This window comes from Artemia franciscana, unplaced genomic scaffold, assembly GCF_032884065.1.
Source record: "Artemia franciscana unplaced genomic scaffold, ASM3288406v1 Scaffold_1179, whole genome shotgun sequence".
Taxonomy (NCBI): Eukaryota; Metazoa; Arthropoda; class Branchiopoda; order Anostraca; family Artemiidae; genus Artemia; species Artemia franciscana.
Genome location: NW_027062756.1, coordinates 33250 through 50039, shown reverse-complemented (window position 1 = coordinate 50039; position 16790 = coordinate 33250). Strand labels below are relative to the sequence as shown.

Here is a 16790-nt window from a genome sequence, read left to right as displayed (position 1 = left end):
CACTAAAAGGGCCATTTTAGTGCCATTTGGTACTCGCCAATGATGGAATTTATAAAAAGCATGTAGATATGGGAATTTTTTTTTTAATGAGTCATGAAACATCTCTATGATGTTCTGGCAAACTTGCTAGCCTTGTATAAAGAGAAAAAAATGAGACCCATGCAGTGCTACCTCCTACCCTCCTACCTCCTACATTGCTGTTCCAGGTAGGGGACTCCAATTTCCCAATTGAAGGTTTTCAGCCATACTACACAATGGTGCATTTTGTATTTCGATCTGGGGCTATTTTTGCGGAGTTTCAGGCTATTTTTAATTTACCATACATTTCTTTTTGTAAAAAAACTTTTATCTTTAAGATGAACCAAACACTAGTTATATCTATTTCTGGATTACTGTCAAACGGTAATTTTTTCTCACTAGGCGGTTTGTTTCTAAAGGTGGTTTTTAATTTTTGGTTACTATGGGCTGTGGTTAGGTCCTTATTAGGTTGCAGCTACTGCTATAGCCATGATATAATTTAAAATAACAAATATGTACCAAAATTTTGTTAAAGATGCTTCTTTTATCGTAAATTTTAAAGATTATTAAGGTGTAAAGGATATCTAAGATTAAATATGATTTATTTGGTTGGTTAAGTTGAAATTTACACGACCCTACATATCTAAAAAAATATTATGAAAAATTGGAAACTAAAATTTCAATGGCAAAGACCTCCATATCCAGTTGTGTGGCTTTCTGTAGTAAATTTATCCTAATTTAAAATAAATAAACGTAGGTCGAAAATCAGCAAAAAAAGGCTAAATCAAGAGGGCGGAAAATCTGCAAAGAATAGGCTAAATCGTACGGCATCAAATAGCTCAAAAAGGTTTAGATTTGTTTTTAAAGTGTAGTTGTCTTCAGGAGTTGAATTCTTACAGAAGAAAGGCGTCGTCAAATTTCACAAATTATTATGCATTCATATTTTGTCGGCTCTACGTGGCAACACTGATAATAATATGATACTGCCCTGAAGCATCATAATTTTGAAACAACCAAAAGAAAAATGTTTGAAAATCAAGATTCTCAGTTATGGATAGACCTAATACGTGCCATAAGGGCCGAAAATACTTTTCATTTTGATGCTCCTGGCACTTTAAAAAGCATTTTCCTTATGAAAAGTCTTTTTTTATTTCAGAGAACATCCCCAGAAGCATGTTATCTTGTCGACAGTTTTCAGTTTGATGACAGTGATGATGTTTTCATTCTTGGAGGATCTAAAAGAAAACACAGGTTGGTATATCCTTTTCTTTTGAAGTTACTGTTCAAAATCCATTTTTTCTAAGGACGGAAATAAATCTAGGTGTAAAAACATTAAAAACGCTAACTGAATAAGAATTGTCCGCATCTAATGGTACACCCAGTTTCCACTACTGAGAAATATGTTCAGCAATTTGTCTTTTATTTTACCAGAAATTTTAACAATAACGCCTAGACTCAGTAGTTGATGCTTGACTTAGTTTTTGTTATGTTTTTATTCTTATAATATTGATTTTTTTTTATGTAGCGTACCTGCGCTAGTCTAAGCTAGTTTAGTTTGTAAAGCATCATTTATCATATAACCTTAATTTTGTTTATTCTACTACTACTGCTGCAACTAACAACTCACTGCCACATAAAGTCATCTGCTCTTCCATCTCAAACTATTCTCTCCTTACCCCCTTCCAAGACGTTTCAATTTTCTTTAAAGCCTTTCTTATGTCCTCTTTCTACCCCCTCCGGGGATGATCTGCTTTTCGTTTGGCTCTAGATAGGTAGCCAAAAAGGACGATCTTTGACAATCCGTAATCCATCAACCTCAAAACATATCCTTCATTTTTTAACCTTTCCTTCATTATAGCCATAGAAAGAGGGATAGAACCACATTTTTCGTACAGCTTACTGCTTGACACACATTCTTTCAAATGGCTACCCAAAACTATCCGTTGAAAATTTCTCTGGAAAATATCTAACAAATCCTCTTTCTTCCGAAGTGCCCACTTTTTAGAATCATATATGATCACTGTACCAAGTCACTAGAGGTTTCGTTGTGCTTCTAAAATACTAACCAATGGTGAAGTTAATTACCGTTCGTTTTTGCCACCAAATAATGCCCAACAGCATATTTCTTTGCTCTTCATTTTCATTTTAATTTGCTCTTCTTCTCTTTGTTGCACGTCCTGTAACCGCATATTTCTTTGCTCTTCACTTTAATTTTGACTCGTTTTAATTTTTCCTGTTGCTTATCTCCTAACCGTATATTTCTTTTTCCGTCACTTTTGTGTTTGACTCTTTGTAATTGTCGTTGATGCAAGTATTAACTGTGTATTTCATTGTTTTTTTTATAATGTTTTATCATTACTTCAGACGTTTTTTCAGATTGGTAGTTGTTCGGATTGGTCTTGTCACATTTGATATTCTAGGTTATTTATTTGTCCTCTAGGCATTATGAAAGTGAGTAAAACGTCTTCTGTAAATAGATTCGTTATTCTTGGAATTTTATGCTTAGCTATGTTCTTTCTGTAATGTTGCATGCGTCATGGACATAAAAATGATATGATCACTCCTAAAAGGGAAATAATATAATCTACTCTTTCAAAATGCTCTCAAAAATATGACGTCGCACATGAAATTTTTTTTCCATAATTAAAGCTCCAAATGAATTTTCTCAAACTCGTGATATATGTATTTCGTAATTGCATGTCAAAAAATAACAGTTTTTCCAAAAAAAAAATTGACACGTTCTCATTCTTACTGTTGCTTTTAACTCTCACTGTCGCTGTTTAGTGAGTAAGTAACGTCCTAATAAAGGCAAACCAATTCATTCACCTTGCAAACAAGGATCTCTAAATGAATTAACTTTGTTTGCTACTCTTTCATCAGGAAAATGGAGCTCTACAGTGCTCCACAGTCCTCTACAGCTCTACAGTGAGTACAAGCATTATTGAAGGGTATCAATAGCTTAGATATAACATTTTCATAGTTTACGACATTTTTTTAGTTTGTACTGGATTTTGTGCCATACCTTGTTGGCGTCGATGATTGTGACGTCGCTGCTCTTCTAACCAAATTTTTTTTTTCTTCTTCATTCTCATTTTTTACGGTTTCTGATTCTCAGTGTCGTATGTCTTCTAACCGCAAGGGTCTTTGTTCTTCACTTCTGTTTTTGGCGTGTCCTGATTCTCGGTGTCACGTGTCTTAAAACCGCAAGCGTCTTTTTTCTTCACTTTCGTTTGGACACGTTCTGATTCTCATTGTTGCATTCCTTATAGCCGCATAATTCTTTCTTCTTCAGTTTCGTTTTTAATTCGTTTTGATCCTCGTTTTTGCAAGTCTTTTACTCGCATTTTTCTTTCTTCTTCATTTTGTATTTTCAGTATTTCAAATAATATGTCAACGCCCTTTGCTTTTGCTACCCGTATTGGTCTAGACTCACATGATGGTCCATATTGTTGATTGTTCAGGTGGTTGTACAAAAACTTCTTTTTATCCAAGGAACTATCATTTATAACAATGTTGTGTTTTTCGGGGGCCTTCCTCTTGGTTTATTTTTCATACTTATGTTTTTCATAGGTATATTTTTCAAAAACATATCTGACCCGTTTAAAGAGATAAAATAGTTGAAACAAATTTGAATTCTGAAAAGACCGATTGTCTACTAAGCTTGAAACTTTTGTTTTATTTGGATTTTCGAATAGTTGTAATCTCTTGTTAAAAAATATAGAAATACTTTTGCTGTTTCCAGTTTCTGCTCTATAAGCCGTTTACAGTAAACTTTTACATGAATGAAAATTTTCATTTTTCCTCTTTTATACATAATTTTGAACGCAAATTTACTCTTAAGACCTTGCCTTTAGATATATAAACACAGAAAGAAACCTCGTGGCGTTTTCTTAGCTGTAATAGTAAAAGATGAACCACAAGAAAAATTAATTTCCGAAAAGTTAGGCTCTTAATGAATTTGTCAAACTTCTGACCTATCTACATCGTTTTTCAGGCTAGAAAATCCAAGAATGCCAATTTTGGCAAAAAAAAAATATGGAGCCGTTTTCAAGAAAGAATGTGTAAATCCATTAATAAACATGCAATTACTGCTTCTTTAAAGAGATAAAATATAAAATAATATCGTTAATATTGATAATAAATAATTATTAAGAAATCGAATTTTGAATCAGACTATTGGTTTTTTTTCAGAATTTAACATGATCTAGTCGACTTCTTAACTTTTTTTTAGATTTGGGTGTGAAAGCGTTTGATTGATTTATAGATTTTGTTTATTCGCAAGATTATTTTTTAATTGTAATGACTAATACAAAATGACAAACAAGACTTTTCTTTATAAATTCTGAGCTATTTTTCAAAATACTAGTTTGACAAAGACCATTGGAAAATGCGCCCTGAAAAAAATTCCCATGTCCAGTACAATACCAAGCACCACTTAAATGTGGAATTTGTTTCCAAAGGATAATCGACTGTGCATTAAAATGAAAAGCAGCCATGAATTTTTTTACTGTTTGTTTTATCTACTGCTCCTGTTTCTAATGCGCCAGCCTTTACCCTTTAAAAATTCTTTATCTGACATTTCCGAATCCAACCACGATTCAGATCCTGACATTTCAAGTCGTTTCATTTTTATGGCACTTGGTATTAACCAAGTGACATATAGCGATCGCAAATTCTGTCGGTCTGTCTGTCCTGGTTTTGCTACTTTAGGCACTTCCAGGTAAGCTAGGACAATGAAATTTGGCAGGCGTATCAGGGACCGGACCAGATTAAATTGGAAATAGTTCTCGCGTTTTCGCTTTTTCGTTTTCGCGATTTGACCATCTAGGGGGGGGGGGGATCGGTTAATTCGGAAAAAAAATTAGAAAAAATGAAGTATTTTTAACTTACGAACGGGTTATGGGATCTTAATGAAATTTGATGTTTGGAAGGATATCGTGTCTCAGAGCTCTTGTTTTAAATCCTGACCAGATCCGGTGACATTGGGGGGAGTTGAAGGGGGCTAAAATCTTGGAAAACGCTTAGAATCGGGGGATCGGGATGAAACTTGGTGGGAAAAATAAGCGGAAGTCCTAGATACGTGATTGACATAACCGGAACAGATCTGCTCTGTTTGGGGGAGTTGGGGGGGGGGGGTTAATTATGAAAATTAGAAATAATGAGGTATTTGTAATTTGCGAAGGAGTGATCGGATCTTAATGAGATTTTAGGTTTGGAAGAATATCATGTCTCAGAGCTCTTATTTTGAATTCCGACTGGATCCAGGATCGTGCCTTAGAGCTTTTACTTTAAATTCCGACCGGATCCGGTGACATTGGAGGGAGTTCGGGGGGCATAAAATCTTGGAAAACGCTTAGGGTGGAGGGATCGGGATGAAACCTGGTGGTGAAACTAATCATAAGTCTTAGATACGTGATTGAAATTACCGGGACGGATCTGCTCTCTTTGGGGGAGTTGGGGAAGGAGTGTTAAGTCTTAAAAATTAAAAAAATGAGGTATTTTTAACTTATGAAGGAGTCATCGGATCTTAATGAAATTTGATATTTGGAAGGATATCGTGTCTTAGAGCTTTTATTTTAAATCCCGACCGGATCCGGTGAAGGGGAAGCTGGGGGAGGGTGGAACCTAAAATCTTGGAAAACGCTTGGAGTGGAGTGATCGGGATGAAACTTGGTGGTGAAAATAAGCACAAGTCCCAGATACGGGATTGACATAACCGGAACGGATCTGCTCTCTTTGGGAGAGTTGGGAGGGAGTGTAGAGTCTAAAAAATAAAAAAAATGAGGTACTTTTGACTTACAAAAGAGTGATCGCATCTTAATGATATTTCATATTTAGAAGGACCTCGAAACTCAGATCTCTTGTTTTAAATCCCGACCGGATCCAGTTTCATTTGCAGGGGGGGGGGGGGCTGGAAATCTTGGAAAACGCTTAAAGCGGAGAGATCAGGATGAAACTTGGTGGAAAGAATAAGCACAAGTCCCAGATACGGGATTGACATAACCGGAACGGATCTGCTCTCTTTGGGGGAAATGGGAGGGAGTGTAGATTCTAAAAAATAAAAAAATGGGGTATTTTTGACTTACAAAAGAATGATCGTATCTTAATGAAATTTCATGTTTAGAAGGACCTCGAAACTCAGATCTCTTGTTTTAAATCCCGACCGAATTCAGTGTCATTAGGGGGGGGGGCGGGAAATCTTGGAAAACACTGAAAGCGGAGAGATCAGGATGAAACTTGGTGGAAAGAATAAGCACAAGTCCAAGATTGGTGACTGACATAACCGGACCGGATCCGCTCTCTTTGGTGGAGTTGGGGGAGGGAGTAATTCGGAAAAATTAGAAGAAATTAGGTATTTGTAACTTACGAACGGGTTATCAGATCTTAATGAAATTTGATATCGAGAAGGATCTTGTGCTTAGAACTCGCATTTTAAATCATTAAGTCGACATTGAAGGGAGTGGGAGGGGGAAGCCGGAATTCTTGGAAAACGTAAAAATCGAGGTATCTTACGAATGGGTTATCGGATCTTTATGAAACTTGATATATAGAAGAATCTTATGTCGCAGATGCTCCATTGTCAATTCGAATCGGATCCGGGGACATAGGGGGTTCGAGGGGAAAAACGGAAATCTTGGAAAACCCTTGGAGTGGAGAGATTGGGATGAAACTTTATGGGAAGAATAAGCACAAGTTATAGATACGAGATTGATTTAATTGGTACGTATCCGTTCTCTTTGAGGGAGCTGGGGATTGTTAATTTGGAAAAATGAGAAAAATTAGGTATTTTTAACTTAAGAACGGGTGACCGAATCTTAATGAAGTTTGATATTTAGATGGAACTCATGTCTCAGAGCTTATATTTCAAACTCCGACCAGATCTGGTTACATTGGGGGGGATGGGAAGTTGGAGGGGGAGACCGGAAATCTTGGAAAACGCTTATAAATGTCGTATATACGTGATTGACGTAACCGGACTGGATCCGCTCTCTTTGGTGGAGTTAGGTGGTGGGGTTCAGTGCTTTGGCGAGTTTGGTGCTTCTGGACGTGCTAGGACGACGAAACTTGGTAGGCGCGTCAGGGAGCTGCACAAATTGACTTGATAAAGTCGTTTTCCCCGATTCGACCATCTGGGGGGGGGCTGAAGGGAGAGGAAAAATTATAAAAATTGAGGTATTTTTAACTTCCGAGTGGGTGATCGGATCTTAATGAATTTTGATATTTAGAAGGACCTCGTGACTCAGAGGTCTTATTAAATCCCGACCGACATTAAGCCTCTGATTTTCCTTTTAAATCAAATCTATTGATTCTTAGAATTTTGCTAGAAATCCTTCCATATGAGCTCTCGGCTCTGCCGACCTCGTCACAAGTGCCATATGTGCCCCTAGCTCTTGTTATTCATGACTAGCCAAAATTACGTAACTTTCACTTGAAAAATTACGTAAACTTATATATATATATATGTATATATATATATATATATATATATATATATATATATATATATATATATATATATATATATATATATTTATATATAGAGGCACAATATAATTTTATTCCTCCTCGTTCTTTTTTTTACCTTCTCCTGCCACTTGGCAGTGGTCGGTGAAAAGTAGGAGGTTATGTTCAGGATTTACCCCAGACTTTCTCTGCCTCCACCGTGTGTTAGCACACCAGGTTGATGCTTTGCTCGGAAACATAGGGCCTGAGGTTTGATTCTGCCTACCGCAAGGCTGGGCAATAGGCTCGCTACCTGTCCTTAAAAAAAAGCAGCAACTGAAACGTCAATTGGATGTCCTTTGTACCACTAGTGGTTCTGGTGGATCTTTATTGTTATTGGCTGCCATACTGCGCGTCAAGAAGACGTGTTACCCAATACACAGTAAGATGATCTTATAAAAATTATGATTCAAATGTAAGAATGCTCAAATGTATATCCCATCAAAAAGACATTCCATCTACGCTTTAAATTCTGTCAGAAAGGATCACAAGCACGAAGTTTTTGCCCAGTTAGTCTATTTATTTAGGAATGCATATTAAGAATATATCCATGGAAAGCGCTTTATGATATACTGCAGATGATAAAAAAAGACTAGAAATTGTCTTAATTATTCTCTAGACTATTTAGTGAGCAACCTACTTAGAAATGGCACTTTTTGATAAATATTGAGAATATAGAAACTAAAAACGACCAAGTGTGGGTGGTAGTGGTTTCATGCTATTTACTAACATTTTATATTGCGTAGAAAAATACTTTATCCTCTTATCATCCGAAAGTTTAGAATTTCATGTTCCAGAGCGTCTAATTTTTCCCTGGCGTAACTTAAACTTTCTTTTTGCTTTTAAAAAATTTGTCTCTTCTAGTGGCTGTCTTCGAGTGCTGCAATTACATAAGAAGAAATTTAAAGGCTATTCTTCGCTTATAGACCAGGATATGCTTGAAAATCAAATTTTTAGAGCCGTTTGTGCTAACCCTAAGGTAATTATCTTAATTGTTGAATCTTGGTAGTGATTTTAATTAGTTAATATTATGTAATAAATTAAACAATCAATCTAAGGTACTAATATTGGTATTTTAACTTCATTCTTATAAATATGTGTCTTTTTTTGTTCTTATTTTGAATTTTGATTAAATTGTTCACCTTATTAACTTTTTTGTAAAATGGATTTAAATTATACTATAAAATCAGTCAGTTACTTTTTTGGACGACCCATATGTCAATATGAGCTTGATTGCGTGAAAGCTCCGTAAAAAATGTCCTATTGGCTGTACCGTTCAAAGTCAGTAGTTTATTGAGCAACCTTGTTTCTGAACTGTAACCTTAATTTAACTGTAATAAATTTCAGATAACCTGCACGAAAGCTCCATAAAAATGTCATATATGCTACCCTGTGCAAAGTCTTTAGCTTATTGACCAACCTTGTTTTTGAACTGTAACTCTAATTTAACTCTAATAAGTTTCAAATAATCTTCTAATCTGAATATAGTTTTCTGTTCAAACTAGGCATTCATTTTGCGAACAAATCTTGAATGCTGAGAGAATTACATGTTGAAGAATCAGTTTTTGGTTATATTGACTTAGTGCATTTTCTGATTCAATCATATGTGGAATAAGCTGTGTTTGGCAGATAGTAGTGAATGAGTTGATATTTTGACTGATATTTAACAGCTTGTATAATACGGACTTTGCTAGTTAAAAATTGGATAAGATAGCAGATGGGGTGACGTCGAATTACGGTGGAAGAAAGGGCGTGGGGCTGCCCATAGAAAGTTATGTATCTTTCTTTGTTAAAATAATTTTTTTAGTAGGAAAGGAATAATGACAGAGAATCAAGCCCAGACCTTGTCAGATATACAAGCAAAGATTAACAAAATGAGCTTAAATATAAAAAATTGACCCAATAGCTCAACAGGTCTGCTGTTGATCAGTGCGGATCTGGGAATATCGTCTCAGCGAATGGCAACATATCAGTGAATGAATTTAAGTAGCAAAGCACTATAATTCAGTCTGAAGTAGCTAGCCTAAATAGAGAACTCGAGCTAACAAAATCAAAACCACAGCGGCTTGAAGCTGATAGTAAGTGCTGTAACTTTATTTTATATAACTTTGATCCAATTAGAAGAGGTAATTCACTTTTTGATGATTTGATTTCTGCTTTCAACACCATTATTCCAATACACAAATAAGCCCTAGTGATTTTAGAGATGTGTTTCGCTTAAAATAACCCGCGGTATTCCCCCTGTCTTAATAAAATTTGGTACTGTATCTGCCAGAGACTTCGTATTGAAATCAAATGTTTATCCACGTCAGTACAAATTATCAGTTAGTCCTTAGTACACAGAACGAGAAATGTTGGCACGAAGCCAACTAAAAATCGAGATGGATAAAATGAAAAACAATGATCAATTAGACGTAAAGCAATGTGGTTTGAAATTGATTACTAGAAATAAATGTTATCGTTATATCTTTGAAATAGGCATAACTGAAGAATTAAAGAACCCTGAGAATGTGGGGGGAATAAAGTAATGGGAAACAGCAAGGAGGTAATTTAGAAAGTGAAATGACAAATAATGTAGCTAGAGAGAGATGTGCTTCCCAAGTGTCACTGGAGAGCGCTAATTCGAAGATGTCGTTTAGTAGTGCGCATAGCATTTTCGACTGTAGATATGAGGCGACCCCATCCGCCGCAGGCCTTAACAACTCCGGAGTAGCCGGCAAAAAGGGCCGGCTGCTCTCATTCAAGCCTCTTATTAGGTCGAATGGGGAAGTTATTTGCCCTAATGACCCGACATATAGTGGAAGGAACACTAGACTCTTTTCCCCTGACCGTATAAACTTACTTAGTTATGAAAGGCAAGATTTAGCGCCAAGAAATCTGGGGTTTAATCAGAGAGAAAATGGTGGAACTGGAAACTGGAATTAGGACTTTGCGGGCCATGGTGAAAAAAAAATTATGAATATTGTGCATTGGAACATTCAAGGGTTTGCGGTAGACGAAATCCATGGTTTATTGAGGTTAAATAGTGAGAAGTGGGACTTGATATCAGTGGTTGAGACTTGGTTGAAAAGTCCTATATTTATAGAAGAATATTTTTGGTGTCCACAGGAAAAAATCAAGAAATGGAAGAACACGTGGAGGTGAAGCTCTTCTATTCTCAAAGAATTTTTTTTGCGGAGAATAAAGTTTTAAACCTGAAAAGTGCGTCATGTAATTTAGTTTGGATTAGAGTTTGTTCTTCAAAAGTAAATATTATATTCTGTGCGAAAACCAAACATCAGTCGCACAACGAAACTGCGGATCTTCAACGCTCTAGTCGGCTCTGTGATGCTTTACGGAGCTGAGACATGGCAAGCATCAGCTGCAACCCTCAAGAAAATAGACGTATTTCATGCAAAGAGCCTGAGGAGGATTGAGGGCCTACGATGGTCCGACTTCGTCAGCAATGAGAAGTTTCTGCAGCTCACAAAGCAGTCTTGGTTTTCGATTCAAGCAGCCGAGCGAACCTTACGATGGTTCGGGCATCTACTTCGAATGCCACCACATCTACCCGCAAAGATGATCTATGACTCCGACCCTATCAAAGGTGGTTGGAAGCGACCTCGCGGCCGACCGAAGAAACGTTGGTCCATCAGCCTGTCCGAGTTCTTGACGATGGCAAACATCAGACAGGGTGAAGAGCAAATACTCGCCATGGACCAAAGTGGGTGGAGGAGGCAGACGTCGCTCTCTACGCCGAGCAGTACCCGGCAGGAGACTTAAGTCAAATCAAGTGAGTCCAGTTCATTTTCTGAAGAGGATATTTGTACAATTCTTGAGAGGGAAAAATGTGTCTTTTCAAAACTGTATCCTGCCGATTGTTTTTGCTTTCAAGGTGATTTCAACGCTTGTGTTGGATCGACACAGGAGATGCTCTGTTCTGTTCATGACTGCACGGATGTACCAGTGGGAAGAAATTGGGATGGTATTATATGGTTCTTCCGCAGAGGGCGAATAGAGATCACCTTCGCAAAAATAATAATTGGGGAAGGACGATTTTGGAATTTTGTAACAATGATAAGTTGATAATTTTGAATGGGAGAATAGGAATGGATTAGAGTAACGGAGAATTTACTTGTTATAGTGGGAGGTCTCCTAATGTGATTGATTCTATTTTGCTGGATTTGTCTCTTTGGCCTTCATGTGTTCATTTTGAAGTTCTGGCGCTGGTGGGGTCTGACCATGTGCCAATCAGAGCCAAGATAGAATTAAATTTAGAGAAAAAAGGTGGAGACCAAAAGAAAAGGGAAATACGATAATAGATAAGAGTAAAGCAGTAGAGAATAGGAAAGAAGAAGAGTCTCTAGATATGAAGAATCCGCTGTATGTGTCTCCTAAGGTGGAAAAGTCATTTCAAGGAAAATAATGGAAGAAAATGAACAAGAAAGTTTGAAGAGAAGCCCGGGATTGACAAAAGATTGGGAAGTTGAAGGTTCTTTAGACATATGGAGCCAATTAGTGTATTCAGTAGGGGAGAGGGTTGCAAATGGGGGAGGGAGGTCTGAGAAGAGTTTTTTCACAGCGAGTGTCGAACTAGGAGAAATATATTGAATAGTTTAATTATGTTATTTAAGCAGTATAGAGGGTAGGAAGAGTTTGGAAAGTATATTGAGGAATATGAGATGGAGAGGAGAGAGTAGAAAAGATTTATAAAGGGGAAAAAGAGGTCATTTGAGTATCAGGGAGGTAAAAGAAATTAGAGAAGCATTTAGAGGTAACGATAGTCGAGAATTTTGGAAGTTCTGGCCGAGTGGATTGGTGCGCTGGATTCAGGATCCTTTGTCTGAGAGGACGCGGGTTCGAATACCAGTGTACCCAATTGTTTAGTTTGGGACGTGGGTCAGTGGCGTGACTCTTTAAGCTTAGCCATAGTGAGCCCAGCTCTAAATGGGTATCTGGAGAAATCTGGGGAAGGTAAACAGGAAGGGTGTGCGAAAGCACAGGGTGGTCGGCTCCCAACCCCCCATTGCACTTCCTGGCTGAAGGGCCAAGAAACGGAGATTAGCACCGCCGGTAGGGACTGTAAAGCCTAATGCCGTATCTTTTACTTTTTTATAGTAGAGAATTTTGGAAGTTAGTGAAAAGTTCGCTAGGGTGTAGGAATAAAGAAAGGAGGATTCCACTAGCTAAAAGTTGACCAGATTATTTAGAGGAAACGGAGATGCGAGGGAACAATGGATTAGATGAAAATGTAAATCTTAGGAACATAGCAGAGAAAACCAACGATCAGATAGACCTTTTACAGAATTTTTGTAAATCAAGAGCTTTTTCAGCCTGTAACCCAAGATGAAGTATGGAAATCTCTAATAAATTATGAGAGGTTGATCATTACCTGGAACAGATGGAATACCGGCAATAATTTGGAAGTTGATACGGGTTTGGGCAACACTGATGATAGCGACTATCTTTTCAAAGTTGATAGAGGTTTCCCTATGGACGAAACAGTGGGTAAGGTCAATAGTGGTACCCCTCTTAAAAGCGGAAACACAGACGAACATGAGAATTATAGGCTTATAACATTAGGGAACAAGTAAGCTATTTTCTAAGATTTTGTGTAGAAGGATAGACAAATGGTTGGAAAGAGGGAAAAGACTGGTGGAGTTTCAAGCAGGATTTAGAAAAAATTATAGTACAATAGACCAAGTATTTATTTTACATAGTTTAATTAGAAAATATACTAGGAAAAAGGAAGATGAGCTTTTTGTAGCGTTTTTAGACCTTAGATGTGTTTTTGATGGAGTTGAAAGGGAATTATTGATAAAAAATATATTAGAAATAGGGCTGCCAAGAGTATTTGTAATAATAATACTAATAGTAATTTATATATCACCCATACTATACATAAAGTAAATATGGCGGAATAAGAACAAATAAACAAACACAAAGAGAAAAACAAAAATACACAAAATCAACGAAAAAAAAACGGATAAGATGGTGATGTGGGGTTAGGCGCTCATAAGCTGTACTCGAGAGTTTTCTTTGTAGAATTTCCAACTGTAATGTTATATCAGGAACTGAAAATTTTGCTAACAAAAATCTGTTTTATTGTCCAAGGTGGAAAATACAGAAGAAACTTGCAAAATTTGAAATAATTTAACCAGATTGTTTTTGAATTACTTATCTTAAGAAGGGGGAAAAGACCTAAAGCAAAAAGGACAAAATGATCACAGAAAGTAGAATAAAGTTTGGCCAACGCACGTTCATTATACTTCCCACTGTTTGCAACAATCTTTGAATAGCCATTCTGGATCTTTTTGCTTACATCATAAGGAGTACGCTGACGCAAGCGAGAAAGATTGTTAGCAATAGAGATACCAAGCCAACGGATACCATCAACAAGAGTAATAGTGAAGTTATTACAGTGAAGGGGAAGAGCATTAGCTCAGTTACAGGAAATCAACTCACACTTTTCTATATTAAGTGAAAGGCAAATATCAGAACAATCATCAGAAACTGTAGAGACCATTTGGGAAAGACCATTTTTGGAAAGGCTAATCAGAAGCATGTCGTCAGCATACGCAAGATAAGAAACATCCGCAAGACCAGAAAGGTATGTACCTGAAATCTTAGTCAGCACACTATAAATACAAATCTTAAAAAGTGTAGGGGACAGAACACCACCCTGCCTAACTCCTCATCGTATCCTTATAATAGTGTCTGGTGCAGTTTAATTGAAGAAAAGAATTTGAACACCGAAACCTAAGAATCATTATGTGACTATGGACAACACTATCAAACGCTTTCGGAAGATCCAAAGCACACATATAAAGGCCATTTTCCTTGGAAGAATTATCAACCAGTAAAGAAAACATAATTTATGGGCATGCTGACAACCCACCCCATGCCGAAAACCAAATTGGTTTTGACCCTCATTAATATTCTTAGTCAGAAAAGGCAGAAGGATGTACTCAATAACCTTGCTAATAGTACAAGAAACAGTAATAGGTCGATCTGTGAAACAGTCAATTGGTGACTTTCACTTTTTGAAATTGTCAAAACAATGCCACAAAGAAAACTCCCTGGTACACTGGAAGCACATAGACACATTTGAAAAAGAAGCTGAAGGTGAGATATAATGGGGGTTCAATCAATTGCCACATGGATCTTAGAAGCACCATCCCAATCTGTTGAATCAGATTTTAAACTTTTCACAGCATCAATTATGGGAGAAAAGGATGTGAGCGCTATATGGCGTTGCACTAGGATTTTACTGCAGAGGGGGTTAAGATGGCGAGTATATACAGAATGTATGGTAATAGTTAATCACCGAAAAAGTCGAAGAATAATGTGTATACCAAGCTTTGGGTGGAAGGCACTTGCTAGTCATAGTATCATCATTTAGCTTTTCAGAATTGACTACTTTTCGCCAACCTTTCCTACTCACGGGAAAATCCATACCGATCCATAATTTTACTTTTTGCCCTTAAATTTGTATATTAATCATTCTCCTTACTTAATCTCTTCAACTGATGTTTATTCTGCCTGATATTGAATTAATTTTACTTTCTGCCCATAAGTTTGTATATTAATTCCTTTCCTCACTCAGGCTCTTCAACTGATGTTTATTCTGCCTGATATTGAATTAATTTTACTTTTTGCCCTTAAATTTGTATATTAATCATTCTCCTTACTCAGGGTCTTCAACTGATGTTTATTCTGCCTGATATTGAATTAATTTTACTCTCTGCCCTTAAATTTGTATATTAATCATTCTCCTTACTCAGGCTCTTCAACTGATGTTTATTCTGCCTGATATTGAATTAATTTTACTTTTTGCCCTTAAATTTGTATATTAATCATTCTCCTTACTCAGGCTCTTCAACTGATGTTTATTCTGCCTGATATTGAATTAATTTTACTTTCTGCCCGTAAATTTGTATATTAATTCCTCTCCTCACTCAGGCTCTTCAATTGATGTTTATTCTGCCTGATATTGAATTAATTTTACTTTTTGCCCTTAAATTTGTATATTAATCATTCTCCTTACTCATGCTCTTCAACTGATGTTTATTCTGCCTGATATTGAATTAATTTTACTTTTTTCCCTGAAATTTGTATATTAATCATTCTCCTTACTCAGGCTCTTCAACTGATGTTTATTCTGCCTGATATTGAATTAATTTTACTTTCTGTCCTTAAATTTGTATATTAATCCTTCTCCTTTCTCAGGTTCTACAACTGATGTGTATTCCGCCTAATATTACATAATTTTATTATCTGCCCTTTCCTTTGTATATTAATTCCTCTCCTCACTCAGGCTCTTCGGCTAATGTTTATTCTACCCAATATTACATTAAGTTTTGCTTTCTTTACTTTGCATTTTAATTTTGCTAAGCCTTTTTGGACCATTACTGAATAGTGCTGTCGGCTGTCATTCTTGTGCCTTGTTAGGTGGCTTTGGTGGCAATCAGGGTGTTTAAGAATAGACAGCAGTCGGCAAGAATATGTGCGTTGTTGGCTATTCAGTCAAGACTATCTACCCATTTTCTCTTTTTATTTAAGGCTTGTTGAACTTAAACAGGTTTCTACAATTTATGGGGTCCTTGAACTCCAGGACCCTGATAATCCGAGTGTATATTCCGAGCTTAATCCTCATTGTGAGGGTGTAGTCAGCCAAGGTTTTAAACTGATGGTGGGGAATAGGCAGGAGGGCTACATTTTGCTAAATTTATCTCTTGATCCTTCTCTTGCTTAATAACAACACTTATTCCTTTTATCTTTAGAGTCGCTGTATTATAACGGGAGGTGAAGATGGATTATCAACGTTTGGAAAGAGGGAACGAAAGAAGAGCTAGTCGGACAAAGCAGTGGTAAAGTGGGTGTAAATGTGCTAAAAAATGCAAGACATAAACCATATTATTAAGAATAAAATTATGAACTGTTTTAGTATCTACTGATGTCCAAAAGCAGGTCTACAAGTTTAATAGTGGAATCACATTGCCACTTATGTAAAGTAGCGTATTTGACGCGATGCTCTTTAAACTAACATAACTTTTGCCACCATAGTCTGTTTAAGACGTGAAAAAACTGACTCACAAAACAAATCGAATACAAGCAGAGAAAAAAAAATTTCGGTCATTTACCGGTGAATGTCGACATTAACCAGATTTCGGATATTTATGGTAACATACGTAATTGACCAATATCAAACCACAGTTACAGTCTGTTAAGTTATAATCAATGATAACAACATTCAACTAAGAATCAGTGCAAGATCATTTGATCTTGCT

At 36.6% G+C, this 16790-nt stretch overlaps 1 protein-coding gene across 4 annotated transcripts in view; it reads left to right on the top strand.

The window, feature by feature from the left end:
* LOC136042368 (WD repeat-containing protein 89-like) overlaps positions 1-16443 on the top strand; it is a 76229-nt gene extending 59786 nt beyond the window's left edge. For all 4 annotated transcript variants that reach the window (XM_065727337.1, XM_065727334.1, XM_065727336.1 and 1 more), the window contains exons 7-9: positions 1175-1269; positions 8386-8500; positions 16284-16443. In XM_065727337.1, coding sequence (XP_065583409.1) covers positions 1175-1269; positions 8386-8500; positions 16284-16355 — 282 coding nt within the window. In that variant the 3' untranslated portion in view covers positions 16356-16443. The remainder of the gene's footprint in view (positions 1-1174; positions 1270-8385; positions 8501-16283) is intronic.
* Positions 16444-16790: the final 347 nt, after the last annotated feature.